Source organism: Diabrotica virgifera, chromosome 3, assembly GCF_917563875.1.
Source record: "Diabrotica virgifera virgifera chromosome 3, PGI_DIABVI_V3a".
NCBI classification, from domain to species: Eukaryota; Metazoa; Arthropoda; class Insecta; order Coleoptera; family Chrysomelidae; genus Diabrotica; species Diabrotica virgifera.
The window spans coordinates 203,763,560-203,778,348 of NC_065445.1; the positions used below are offsets into that span (position 1 = coordinate 203,763,560).

Genomic DNA, 14,789 nt, shown 5'->3' on the forward strand with positions numbered 1-14,789 from the left:
CATACAGAATTTCTACGTACATTACGTCCATTAAAACGCATGCATTGGGCCCGGGAAACACTATGTGTTTATACCTTTATTTAACAAATAAAAACTTATTTTTTAGCAATGCAAACAATCAAAACCGATATAATTTGACTTGAACTTTCAAAAGCAGTAATCAGAATTGCTATTTTATTTTTTAATCAAAAGTTATTCCGGTTCAAAAATTGCACTTTTTCGATTTTTTGAAAGTTTAACCGCGTATATCTCGAAAACTACGCGTCCTACGAAAAAACTTGTAAGACCATTTTTTGCTGAGAATCATCCAAAAAATACAAAAAAATATTTTGTTTTGCGAAAAATCGCTGCTATGTAATTCCTCAAGTTCTTTGTTTATAACAATCTTATCGACATCCGGATCAACTGTTACCCAAAAAATTCGTGTTCTACGGGTCAAAGTACATAAAAAAAACTTGGGTAAGTCCATCTGAATTAAGGAGGCCGTTGTACCCCCCCTGGCGACAGGACTATAATGTTAGAGACCATATTCAAAAAAATTACACTGTATATTTAAATTACGATACAGTGCCCATTAAATATAATGCAGTTTATATTAAAATATGTATACAGGGTGAAATGATTTTGAACGTTGGTTTCTGCGACATTATACAGGGTGAGTCACCACTAACGGGACGGAAGATTACAGCTAAACGGTAAAAGATTTGAAAAAAATTTAAATTGAGTAGTTTGTAAGTTGATAAAAGCTACATTTTAAAATTATATTGAAATATACAGGGGGCCCCAATATATGGCGGCGTATCAAAGTTATATTTTTTCTTATGGAACATCCTGTATTTTATTGCATTTTTAATTGTCCGCAAAAAATAAGGTATAGTTTCATAAGGCTTCCCTATACCTATGTACAGAGTGTTCTGAGTTATCTTGACTTTTCTTAAAATGTAAAGTTTTAAAAGAAGGCTTATTCTCAAGTTATTTAAGTAATTGTAAAAACATTACTTTTACATCTAAATAGTTGGATATTGGTTGAATGTATTCCATGATTAATTATTATAAATTTGTCTACAGGGTGTTCAAAATTTACAGTTTCATTATTGGAGTATTCAATGTGTCATATGATGCTAATTTTAAATGGAACATCATGTATATTAATAAATAATTATACTAACCAAATTTACCTCTTTCGAATGGTATACGAATGTCCTATACCTAGGTGTCATAGTTTTTGCGTAATTTACAATTATTTAAATTCTTAATCTGTAAATCGATTTTAAAACAAAAGATTAATGTCATTGTATGACATTGTCAGTTTATGACAGTACGGTCTGGTAATTATCAAAACTATAAACATCCGTGTATGATATTCAATTTTTTTTTACTTAAAAATGGCTTTGGAAGAGCCAATTACATGCAAATTTAATTGTTCCTAAAAATGAATAATCACACTATCTATGAAAGAGTAGACATGCTACTTTGCACTGGGGAATATTTTTAGAATTTTCTCTTAGCTTCTAAAGTTTACGCTTAAAAGTATCCTGATAGAGGACACCCAAAAAAGGACGTTTTTGAGAAATTTCTCGATAGATTCCGTGCTGCTGGTAATTGTGCATAAGTAGGAAAAGTTAAATAAAAATAAACCATTTATTTTTGATGACGTCAACGAACTTGATGTCCTGCTTTCTGTTACGGAAAACCCAAATACTAGTACCTACGTGAAAAATGTCGAGTCAATTGGAGATCAGTCTAACAAGTGTATGTAGAATACATAAGAAAAACCACTATCATCCGTATAAAACTCAACTACACCAGCATTAGACAGAACAGGAACGTTTAACTTTTCGTTTATACACTTTAGAATTTGGAGAAAATCCTGATTTTTTTACGAATGTATTGTGTACAGACGAATCTACCTACTTCTAATAATAATCGTCTAGTTAATAGACATAGCTTTCATTTTATTATGATACAGTAAACAAACATTTTACTGTTGATCGCCAACACCGATGAAGTGTTAATGTTTGGGGTAGTATTCTGAGCCAGTACGTTATCGAACCATATTTTTTTGACGAAAATCTGAATGGAGCAACTTTTTTAAATTTCTTAAAACAAGTTTTTTGAATCCTTCTTAAAACCTTCCACTTAGCGTGCGATCAAACATGTGGCTCCAAGTGGACGGAGCTCCTGCTTATTTTTGACGTGATGTTAAGAACAACCTCAACATAAAATTTAGAAATAAATGGATATATTGATTCGGTCCACATATTTGGCCACCTAGGTCACCAGGATTGACCAAGATGAATTTTTTTAAATAAGGTTATATTAAAAATATTGTAAATGGTTCACTTCCTAACCCAGAAACCTGTGTTTAGTACAATCTTTGATTAATATACATGGTGTTCTAATAAAATACCCATCATATTATGCTACATTGAATAATCTAATAATGAAACTGTAAATTTTGAACACCCTGTAAATAAATGTGTAATAATCAATCATGGAATGCATTAATTATAAGATAATTACCAGACCGTGTTGTCATAAAATGGCAATGTCATACAATGACATTAATTAACTTCATCTTTTGTTTTAAAATCGATTTACACAGTAAGAATTTAAATAATTGTAAATTACGCAAAAACTATGAGACCTAGGTATAGGACATCCATATACCATTCGAAAGAGGTAAATTTGTTAAGTATAATTATTTATTAATATACATGATGTTCTATTTAAAATACGCATCATATGACACAATGAATACCCCACCAATGAAACTATACATTTTGAACACCCTGTAGACAAATGTGTAATAATTAATCATGGAATACATTCAACCAATATCCAACTATTTAGATGTAAAAGTAATGTTTTTATAATTTCTTAAATAACTTGAGAATAAGCCTTCTTTTAAAACTTTACATTTTAAGAAAAGTCAACATAACTCAGAACACTCTGTACATAGGTATAGGGAAGCCTTATGAAACTATACCTTATTTTTTGGAGACAATTAAAAAATTCAATACAATACAGGGTGTTTCATAAGAAAAAATATAACTTTGATACGCCGCCATTTATTGGGACACCCTGTATATTTCAAAATAATTTTAAAATGTAGCTTTTATCAACTTGCAAATTATTCAATTTAAATTTTTTTCAAATCTTTTACCGTTTCGCTGTAATATTCCGTCCCGTTAGTGGTGACTCACCCTGTATAGCCAGAGCTTAGCTTCAATTTTTTATTAAATTTACTGTTGTTATTAAAAACTGGAAAATTAGTTTATTTTTGATTATAAAAATCACAAAAGAAAATGCAAGTCACCCGTCAACTGTCAAATGTCAATCTCAACTCGTCCACTTACTTTAGGACGTATTAGGAATACCAATCGGTAAATTCGAGGTGTGCAAGGTAAAAATAGGTTATACTAAGGGTCGGCAGGGGGTGTCCTTGTCCAAATCAGTTAAAATGTAGTGCAATTTAGGTCGCGAGTCAAATCCGCCATTAATGAAAGATCGCCATGGTTCAGCCATTTTTTGAATCATAATGTTTGGCAATTTTTTTGCTAGATTTTAATGAATATTTGATTTTAATTAACGAATTTTGTTTATATATAAATCAAGGATAATTTTGTATAGGTCTAGACATAATAATATGTTTTTTAATTATGATGGTTATTTCTATTTTTACCGTTTTGTTCGATTTAACCTGTAAATTTCTGAGGCGCTTTCAGTTTTTAGCAATTTTTATACCTAGTTTAACAGTTAGTCCATGTGGTGAGACTGCTCCCGTCTGAAAAAAAATTCTGATTCGGTTTCTTTGTGGATTCCTATTCAAGAATGTCCCCTTTAAACAAATCTGAAGGGTGCCGGGCGGAATTTTTGGGCAGAAATTGTTTAAACAATTTTTTTAAACAAATACAAAAGATCATATTTTTTTGCTCTAGAACATATATTTTTAGATTTTTTGGGTCAATCTAAACAAGAAAGGTATCTTGTAATTTTTTCTCAGAAATTGACAGTTTTGGAGTTATAGGCGATTTCAAATCTGAAAAATAGGAAAATACGCATTTTCGAGGCTTAAAAACTCATATTCAAATTAGTATTTTTGAGGTTGCCAGATACTTAAATTAAAGACTGAACATTCAGCTTCAAGATTCTGAAGAGTCATCGCCTGTAATTTTGATTTATACCGTTGTTTTTTAATTGTTAAATATGCGTGTTTATCCGATTTTTTTTTCCGGTTGCTTCGCGCTCCATTTCAAAAATCTCCTATTTTCCTCCGAAAAATATTTTTTCTAGATTATTTGTGATATTCTAAATAAAATAAGTTTCTTGTCATTTTTCTCAGAAGTTAATAGTTTTTAAGTTATAAGCGATTTAAAATCCAAAAAATGACAAAAAACGCATTTTCGTATTTTAAATCACTTATAACTTTAAAACTATTAACTTTTGAGAAAAATGTCAAGAAACTTATTTTATTTAGAATATCCAAAGAATCTAGAAAAAATATTATTCGGAGGAAAATAGGAGATTTTTGAAACGGAGCGCGCCGCACCGGCAAAAAAATCGGATAAACACCCAGATTTACCAATTAAAAAACAACGGTATAAATTAAAGTTAGACGCGATCACTCCTCAGAATCTTGAAGCTGAATATTTATTCCTCAATTTAAGTATCTGGCAACCTCAAAAATACTAATTTGAATATGAGTTTTTAAGCCTCGAAAATGCGTATTTTCGCATTTTTCAGATTTTAAATCGCCTATAACTCGAAAACTATCAATTTCTGAGAAAATTTACAAGAAACCTTTCTTGTTCAGAATGACCCACAAAATTCAAAAATATATGCTCCGGAGCAAAAAAAGTGATCTTTTGTATTTGTTTCAAAAAATTATTTAAACAATTTCTGCCCAAAAATTCCGCCCGGCACCCTTCAGATTTGTTTAAAGGGGGCATTTTTGAATAGGAATCCACAAAGAAACCGAATCAGAAATTTTTCCAGACGGGAGCGGTCTCACCATATGGACTACATAAATACACTTCCTTGCGTTTGTAAACTTTCGACCGCATTATGCAATGAGGCAGATGATTAATAAAATAATTATACAAGTCACTTAGTTTATATTCTGAATAGAGTAGAAACCTACTTAAATAAGTATCAACAGGCCGTCATGCATGTTAGTTTCTGATGATTTAATATCCTCCAAGATTATTAACCTATTTGGTAAAAATGAAGTATGTCGGCCGTACTTCTGTGGTAGAGAATTTTATACTATTACTTTACAAGACCAAAGTCCTAAAAACTAACGTAATTTGACGATAAAATATCTCAAGCTGAGAAGTCGGGAGGGGGACGTCGAGGCAAACCGTATTTCTATTCCCCACTTAGGTGCAAATAGCGGTTTTCTGACCGTCGTCGCAACGTCGCGTATTAACGTTGGGGCATTTAATCCAACGTTAAGACGTCGTAATATTACGTCCAATTGCTTCTTGGGCAGTAACTCCGGGAATTGCAATAACCGGTAAATCTTATACATTTTCGAGTGTGTGCCTCTTGATTTCAAAAATTCTCCATCAGATAGAGATCTGCCCATGAGAACTTTTCCTCAGGATGCTTCAAAGAGTACATTTTCCCAAAGTATAAACTAAATCCACTGGGACCTAATTTATATAAGGTTTGTGCGGGGTAATTTGGGGGATTGATATTGATATGGATCAAGATAAGGAGAAAAATATAATCTCCATGTTTGAAGAACTGAGTATTTTAGAAACATGAAACATTTACAATGTTTATTTGTAGAAGATTTAGTGCAGCTTGTAGCAGCGGTTTGTTATTATTGAAAATAAACATTGAAAGAATGTGCCGGGTATGAGCACGTGTTATGAACTTGAATCAATATTTAAATATTTAAATATAAATTTTTATTATACATTAAATTATAATAGGATAATTTAAAACAACCTATTAAAAAAACAGAGATCAGGGATACGTGACATATCACATATCACCACATATAGATTACATATAAAATCACGGCATATTTTTATTTACCTAAATCGACGTAGTAGTTGCGAAAATGTTAAAAGAAGCATTTATCCTGCTGTCTGTATCATGTTTTGTTCTGGTAAGTTTTCATTTCTATGATTAGGGGCCGGTTGTTCGAACGCTAATCAACAATGATCATTATCAAATAATTAATTACTGTCAATGTCAACTTTGTTTGGGTTGTTAAAAAGTCTGTGGAGTCTATAATCAATTAATATAACAATAATTATTAACATAATTAATAATAAATCTCATAATTATAATTAATTATGTTTTCAGCAACCCAAACAAAGTTGACATTGACAGTTTTGGTGACAGTAATTAAATATTTGATAATGATCATTGTTGATTAGCGTTCGAACAACCGGCCCTAGGTGATTCAAATAACTTAAAGGCACTGTCTGTATACATTAATATTCTTATCTTTTCAATTTTTTTATTTTGTATTTGTGGCTGTTCATCCATCCATACAAGTCAGTTTTTCAATAAACCTTTATTAGCTTAACGTCGCATCTCATGTAAATGTCGGAATTTGTCATGTAATAAATCGCATGTAGGAATGTTTTACAGATATAGAATGTTTGTAAATACGGTTTTGGACTCGTCTGTTTGTCTATCCCATGTATGTTCGTGGGCAACTGGAACAAGTTATCTCATAGACAACATGGTCTTCATTGAGATTTGGTCTTTCACGGATCTGACGAGATTGGACAACTTGGAGTGAGTAGTGAAGATGGTTTTGATGTTTAGAGGGATAAGAGTTCTACTGATCTTGTCAGTGACACCTCTGATAAAAGGTAGAAAGATTTTGGGGTGATTGGATAGCAAGCTTTCTTTATATGATGGAATGGGATTTAGATGTTTTTGAATGCTCCTATTGATTTGGGTTTGGTGGTAGCCGTTTTGTAAGAGTTTTTGGATAATTGAATTTATTTCAGATGCTCCGTGATTGTCGTCACTAAATCTTATGGAACAGGAAACAAGAGTTTTAATAACTGAATTGAGTTGGCGGGGTGATGATATGACTGGGCATTGAGATAACGATTTGTATGGGTGGGTTTTCGGTACACGGAATAGGAAAAACATAGTACATTATAGAAACGAATGGAAACAAAATAGAAAAAAAGAATGGAATAACCACAAAACCAGAATTGGGAAGACACGTCTGGTCAAAATAGGAAGAGATAAATCACCAATCGGTAGAAGAAGTATCGGCCAACCGCGCAAAAGATAGAGTGACAACCTTCCATAGAAATATCAATCCGCCAATGAACAAGCAGAATTGCTTATAAAGAGGAAGAAGAAGAAGAATAAGAAGAAGAAGGAATAGGAAAAACTGTGAGGTGGCTCTTTCTGAATGAGGATATTAAGGAATGGCAAAGACGCCTCAGGCTCAACTTTTATCGTGAATTGAATACTGGGATATATTCCATTCAGGTGGGAGAGGAAGAGATCTAAGATTACTTTACCATAGGGCCATATGACAAAACAGTCATCAACGTACCGTAACCAGCAGGTGGGTTTGAGATTTGATGATGACAGGGATATTGTTTATTGATGGTCTTTTATTGATTTTGGAATGAAAAGTATGTATTAGAATGCCATTAGTCCAAGATGGAAATGGTTTCATCAATAGGAATGTTGGTAAATAAAGAAACAATGTCAAAACTAAAGTAATTAGTATACAATTTTTAGATTATTTAAATTTTTTTAGGGTAATCCTGATTTTATATCAGATCTAATGGATGCTTTAGAAAAAACAGTTCCGAATAGGTCAAATGAAAACAAAGGAAAACATAAAGGCAGAACAAAGGGGGCAGGTGCTGATAGGTCCGTCGAAGAAGGCGAACAAGGAAAAAAAGAACCTGCAAAAAATAAACCTATGGAAGCAGAACCTAAAGCAGAACCTGAAACAGAACCCAAAGCAGAACCTAAAGCAGAACCTGAAGAATTACCAGAAAAAATCGAGAGCTAAATTGAATAATAATTACCTACTTAGCACCTAATCTAACTTTAGAATAAACTGTATATTTACCATTCGTTCGTTATTTTTCTTTGCACCTTTTTATAATTTTTATTGGAAGCGAAATATAGATACGTTTATAAATACATTAGGTGACCTTAAGGATATACAGGGTGTCCCGAAAAGATTGGTAATAAATTATACCACACATTCTGGGGTCAAAAATAATTCGATTAAACCTAACTTACCTTAGTATAAATGTACTCATAAAAAAAGTTACAGTCCTTTGAAGTTACAAAATGAAAATAGATTTTTTTCAATATATCGAAAACTATTAAAGATTTTTTATTGAAAATTGACATGTGTCATTCTTATGGCGGGAACATCCTAAAACAAAATTATAGTGAAGTTTGTCCACCCCATAAAAATTTTATGGGGGTTTTGTTCCCTTAAACCCTCCCAAACTTTTGTGTACATTCCAAGTAATTCATTATTGTGGTATAATTAGTTAAACACAACGATTTTAAAACTTTTTTGCTTCCTAGTATTTTTTCGATAAGCCAGTTTTTATCAAGATGCGGCTTTTTTTAATACATTTACATAAAAGTTTTATGGGGGTTTTGTTCCTTTAAACCCCCCAAATGTTTGTGTACGTCCCAAATAAACTATTATTGTGGAACCATTAGTTAAACACAGTGTTTTTAAAACTTTTTTGCCTCTTAGTCTTTTTTGACAAGTCACCTTTTATCGAGATGTAACTTTTTTTTCAAAATATACCTAAAAATGTAAATTATAAATAAATTGTCAGATTATAACAGGTCTCTATTATCGTACTTAACCATATAAAAATATGTGGTGGATTGGACAAATATTCAAAATATGTCGATAAACACTGGCTTATCGAAAAAGTACTAGGAGGCAAAAAAGTTTTAAAAATAATGTGTTTAACTAGAATAGAATAGAAATATGCTTTATTGTCACTGAAAATTTTTACAATTTTATGGACAAAGCTTACATACAGTCAAAAGAAAAATAATATCAACAAGAAATAACAAATAACAACTACAATTCAATAAAATTAGATAAATCGTCAATATACAGTAAATAAGATATAAAACCAAAGACAAAAACAATTAATTGCAAAATTTATATACATTGCAAATTGAAAGTTGAACATATTTACAACAACTAAAATACAACATTAGGAATTGACAGTTTAAGCTACTGCGTATGAAACCCAATTTTCTTAGTTATTCATTAAGAAATTCTTCTATTGAATAATATGGTCTTTCAGATAGATAGGCTTTTGTCAGTTTACGGAATTTTGGGAAAGATGTTGCAGATTTAAGTTGTAAAGGCAGATGGTTGTAAAGTTTTTTTGCGAAATATAATATAGATTTCTTTACTAACTCAGTGCATGGGATCGGTAAATAAATATCAAAGATTGAATTTCTGGTGGAGTAAAGATGATTGGGCCTTGCTGGAAAGGCATGAAGGTGTTTACGAATTAAACAAACCGTTTCTAGAATATATAAAGATGGAAGTGTTAAAATTCCGTGATTCCTGAAGTAACTTCTGCAATGCGTAGATCTTCTGAGGCCAAACAAATACCTTCTTGCTCTTTTTTGCAATTTAAAAATAACATCAAATTGAGCAGCTGTACTAGAACCCCAAAAAAGGAAGACCATACCGAAGATGAGACTCGAATAATGAAAAATATGTTATTTTAGAAGATGGTAAATTGAGTTCCCTTGAGACAGATCTTATTGCAAAGCAAGCTGAGGCGAGTTTCTTACTTAACGAATCGATATGAAGGGACCATTTGAGGTTGCTGTCTAAAAAAATACCAAGAAATTTTACAGAATCAACGGTACTGATCTGACTGTTATTAAGAGGCAAAGGTTGAAGAGCTCCTTTATAGGATAATGCTACTGTTTTATCTACATTAAAAGAGAGTAAATTAGAGTCAGACCAGGTCTTTATCGTCAGTAGATCCGAAGTTATAGTTTCATGAAGAGATGCTATAGTTGAGTTGCTCCAAGTGATACTGGTATCATCAGCAAAAAGAAAAATTTTCCCATCGATTTTTAAATTAGTGATGTCATTTATAAAGATAAGGAACAGAAGAGGACCCAATACTGAACCTTGCGGTACTCCACATACAATGTTTTTGAGACTAGAGTCAGTATCATTTGCTCTAACTAGTTGTTTCCTATTATTCAAGTAGGATTGGAACCAATTCAAAGAAATACCTCTAATTCCATAGAAATTTAGTTTTTTAATCAAGATGTCGTGATTTACACAATCAAAAGCTTTGGCATAGTCACAGAAAACAGTGGCAGTATAAAAATTATTGTTTAGTGCTTGATAAACCTCATGTAGTACAGAAAACTTGGTATCAGTGGTACATTTATTAGTTAAAAAGCCGAATTGATTTTGAGATAAAATGTTGTTATCAACGATAAAAGACATAAGTCGAGTTTTAATGAGTCTCTCAATAATTTTGGAGAGTACCGGTAGTAAGGCAATAGGTCTATAGTTGCAGGCATTAGATTTTTCGCCACCCTTATGAAGAGGAATAATAATGGCTGTCTTTAGGCACTCTGGAAATTGACCTTTTTCGAAGGAATCATTAATTAGTGAGACGAGGATTTCCAACACATTTTCTGTGAGATTAGAGAAAATTTTTATAGATAGTCCATCAGTACTACAGGATGATTTGCTTTTGATACTATTGATTGTTTGGGTCAGTTCAGAGTTATCGACTGGTTTTAAAAAGAATGAATTCGAGACCTTTCTTGAATTAGGGAGATAGGAAATGGGATCTTTTTGTGGCAAAATAGTTGATGTTATGTTTTTACTGACATTAACGAAGTAATCGTTTAGACTCTCAGGATTTGGAAGGGAAAATGATTGAGCTGTGTGAGTTTTATTTCGAAGATCGTTTATTGTAGACCAGGTTTCTTTTGCAACACTTTTAGAGCTTCCCAGACGATTTTGATAATAGGCTTTTTTAGCTGATTTGACAAGTTTTAGATAAGTTGTCCTATACTTCGTGATATATTCAGTGACAGAAACATTGGTAGTAAATTTCTTGATGTATAGAAGTGAACGCATATTCTTGGCTGATATGCGGATACCTTTCGTAACCCAAGGTTTTCGATGTTTTGGCTTAATAGGAATTAAAGGAAAAGCTTTATTGAAGATGCGGATAAGCTTATCTAGAAAAACACTGAAATTATAGTCCACGTCCATAGAAGGAAACTGCCACTCAGAAGTTAAGCATAAATTTTGGAATTTACGAAAATTCTTGGCGGAAAAAATCCTACCTAAACGTCTGGGTTTTGAGGAGGGTTTGTTGAAGATGTTAAACTTCGTATACACTGCTTCATGATCAGATAGTCCCGCATTAATAACTTTAGAGCAGATATCAAGGGATGAGAAATCTGAGACAATATAATCGATTATGGTAGATGTAGTTTTTGTAATCCTTGTAGGAGAATTAACGTGCATTGAGAGACCATACGATTCAAATATGTTGACCAGGGATACTTGGGTGGCACAAGCAGCAACATAATTAATGTTAAAGTCACCGCATAGAATTTTTCTGCTTTTATGAGGCAGGTCATCTAAAAAATTTAGCAGGTTCTGAAAAAATAGTTCCACGGCAGAGTCAGGTAATCTATAAATGCAAATAATGTAAAGACTAAGATTTTTATTATAAACTAAGGAAAACTCAAAGACGGATTCACTTAACAAAAAGTCGTATTTTGTTACCGGAGAAAAATCATTATTTCTAGAGAGAATTAGGGTGCCTCCATGAGCCGAACTTGGGCGATCATACCTGGCAATTGTGGTATATTTTTCTACAAAAAAAGGCTCGTTGACTTCAAGCCAGTGCTCTGTAACCGCAACCATCGGGGGAAATCCTAATTCCTCCAGAAACAAAAATAATTCATCAGTTTTATTTCTTATAGAACGAATATTAATCAGAACCATGCCAAAGTTGTCATCACTACAATAATTTGAGGTTTCTAGTCCCTCAGAACACGTCGTGATGTTTAAAAATTTCGCTTTGGAGAGCCAGTGGAATAATAGCTTCGGTGGCATTCCCTTGACTTTTGTAGGTGTATAATTCTTTCCGAACTGAGGTAGGACCTATAAGCGGCAAGATCAGCTTCCACTTCAGCTGGACCAATTCGGTAGGCATGGTTAAATTCTAATGGTGACACAATAATAATTTAATTGTAACGTACACTAATGGTGCCACAATAATAATTTAATTGTAACGTACACAAAAGTTTGGGGGGGGGTTTAAAGGAACAAAACCCCCATAAAATTTTTATGGGGTGCACAAATTTCACTTCAAGCCCCACAGAAGAACCACTCTTGAAGAGCACTTTCATTAGTTCAAAAGCCAGGCTCCACATTTTTACATTTTTAGGTCACGCAGTACCCCTCTCTGGATCGGCTCTAAGCATTTGTATCGTGAACTTTTTAGAGGTATAATCTAGAAGAACTAGTGGTAGAAGGATATGACGGAACTGTGGTAAATACGAAAATGATTTATCTGTCAGCTTCACGCTAATGAATTGCCTTTACAGCATCTTTTCCAAAAGCTTGACGGTCAAACTCAAAGTCCAAGAGCTTTTGCAGGAACTGTAGGAAATCAAATAGTGCATTGCGAAAATATGCCGGTTGTAAACTGTGACATTATTGACTGTGAGTTACCAGAAGTAGATTTAATTGACTTTAGTGCCGATCAGAAATATTTGTTTCACATTTGTGTCGCAATTTCTACAGGGGAATGTTCTGTGGATTTATTAAACCAAAGCCCTGGAAAGTTAAGTCATTCCCGATGGCTAACGTTGGCGAATCGCATTATACGTCTTTATGTTAGCACGGAAAATCCAACATCAGAATTAAAGGAACTGACCAAATTTATTGTCACGGTTTATGCTCCTTTATGGTTTTAGATCAAATGCAATTCATCATGTGTGAATGGTGCAAAGCATGTTTTACAAACAATTAAGCGTAGTCGATACTTTGAGCAAAATTTGAAAAGTTTTATAGACCGTGTAATTCAAAGAAATGCCTATTTTATACATCCGGAAAATCTCATGCTATGCATGCTGCATGACACTCGCCGGAATATAAAAGAGCTTGCACTTCGTCGCATTCTCAATGCAAAAACTAAGGCCAATTCATCTAACATCCGACATTTTATTATTCCAAAAATTAATTTTGAAGCAGATGATATTGATCTGATTGATTGACAAAACAATAAAATAACTTGCCCTCCATTGCTTCAAGGTTTGAATGTAGAGGATTTGAAAAATATTATTTCCGATCTCCTAAGAAAATCATTGACATCGCTACATTTCCCTGTCACACCCAATCTGTAGAGAAAATCGTGAAGCTCGTAACTGAAGCATCTTCATCGGTTCTTGGACCATAAAAAAGAGAATTTGATCAAGGCAAAAATTTATTCGCGCACAGATAAGCCAAAATTTGAGTAAATAAAAAAGACTACAATTAATAGATAATCAAAATTAAAGGGGAGGGTAGAGAGTGGGTAGAAGAATAAATATGACATATTTAAAAAATATTTCAATTGGATACCATTTTTGTAATAATAACATGTACTTATTACTTAACTTTTCATTTAAAATTATAAGTTCGTATTTTTAATTTTTTTTTTATTTTTCAACCCCCGGTAGAGGGCAGAAGATGAAATTTTTTTGAAAAATCGCAAATAAAGATTAGGTTTGTAATACCAATTGGCAACTTTTGCGCACTATTCCAAAACAGTTTTCGAAACTTCGATTTTTCGATCCACCCTAGCGTACATATGGAGTTTATTACTACTACATATCGGTTTATAACCTTCTCCGCCTTTTTAGCCCAGTAAATGAACGGGAAATTCGGCGATACCGTGTAATTTTCAGGGGCAACTCCGAATTGCATGAAAATTTGGATTTAGGTCCTACTTACCCTCCACTTCAAAGTTGAAATTGTGCCGTTGGTTGCTTTTACTTGGGGGGTGACAGTCACCCCTTCTCGGGGGTGACTGTCACCGATACATACGTATCAAGATAAACATACGTTCAAGATAAGACCGGAAATGGATAAATTGACTGATTTTAAGCAACTTTTGTTCAGTAGAGTTTTTTACGTAAGTCGATACTTTTCAAGTTATTTGCCATTGAAAATGTTGATTTTTCGACAAAAAAACTACGTTTTAAGACAGTTTTTCGCAAATAACTCAAAAAGTAAATATTTTATCGAAAAAATATCCCTAGCAAAAGTGTAGCTCATAGAAAATCCAAAAAAATGGTGTATCAGTAAAGTCTGTCAATCAAATAAAAACAAAATTGTAGCTCATGAAAAATACGTTCTTATTCGTCTAATTCCAAATCGAATATTTCAAGGTGAAATCACCTAAAAATTAAGCACTTTTCGGGAAAAACCCATTTAAACTTTTTTAAAGTGTTTATAAAAAGCTTTTTTTTTAATTTTTAACAAAAGTTTTAGCATTAAAAATACGCGAGTTACGCTCAAAATAAAGTTGGCCTTCTTTTTCTTTGTAAAAAATCATGAAAATCTCGCCGTGTTTAGCTCACCAAATGAAATTACAAACAATTTACTTACCTATCTACTTTTTATATGATCCGTCAGTCTCACCGGTTTAAAGTGTTTATTTTTGAAAGGGTTATAATTGAGAAAGCTTGAATGGGTCACTAATCACGAGTGTATGCAAATTTTGAACAGCCATATCTTAACC

At 32.7% G+C, this 14,789-nt stretch overlaps 1 protein-coding gene across 1 annotated transcript; it reads left to right on the top strand.

Annotated features, from left to right (window-relative positions):
• Positions 1–5,967: 5,967 nt before the first annotated feature.
• LOC126882325 (procyclic form-specific polypeptide A-beta-like) lies at positions 5,968–8,081 on the top strand. Its single transcript, XM_050647204.1, has 2 exons — positions 5,968–6,121; positions 7,757–8,081. Exons 1-2 carry the CDS (start codon positions 6,074–6,076, stop codon positions 8,015–8,017), a joined length of 309 nt encoding a protein of 102 aa, XP_050503161.1. The 5' UTR covers positions 5,968–6,073; the 3' UTR covers positions 8,018–8,081.
• Positions 8,082–14,789: the final 6,708 nt, after the last annotated feature.

What these genes read in the sequence shown, in the direction of transcription:
- LOC126882325 (XM_050647204.1), top strand. Translation starts at nt 6,074, where the DNA reads ATGTTAAAAGAAGCATTTATCCTGCTGTCTGTATCATGTTTTGTTCTG. An exon ending in CTGTATCATGTTTTGTTCTG is followed by an intron (nt 6,122 to 7,756) that starts GTAAGTTTTCAT and finishes AAATTTTTTTAG; the next exon opens with GGTAATCCTGATTTTATATC.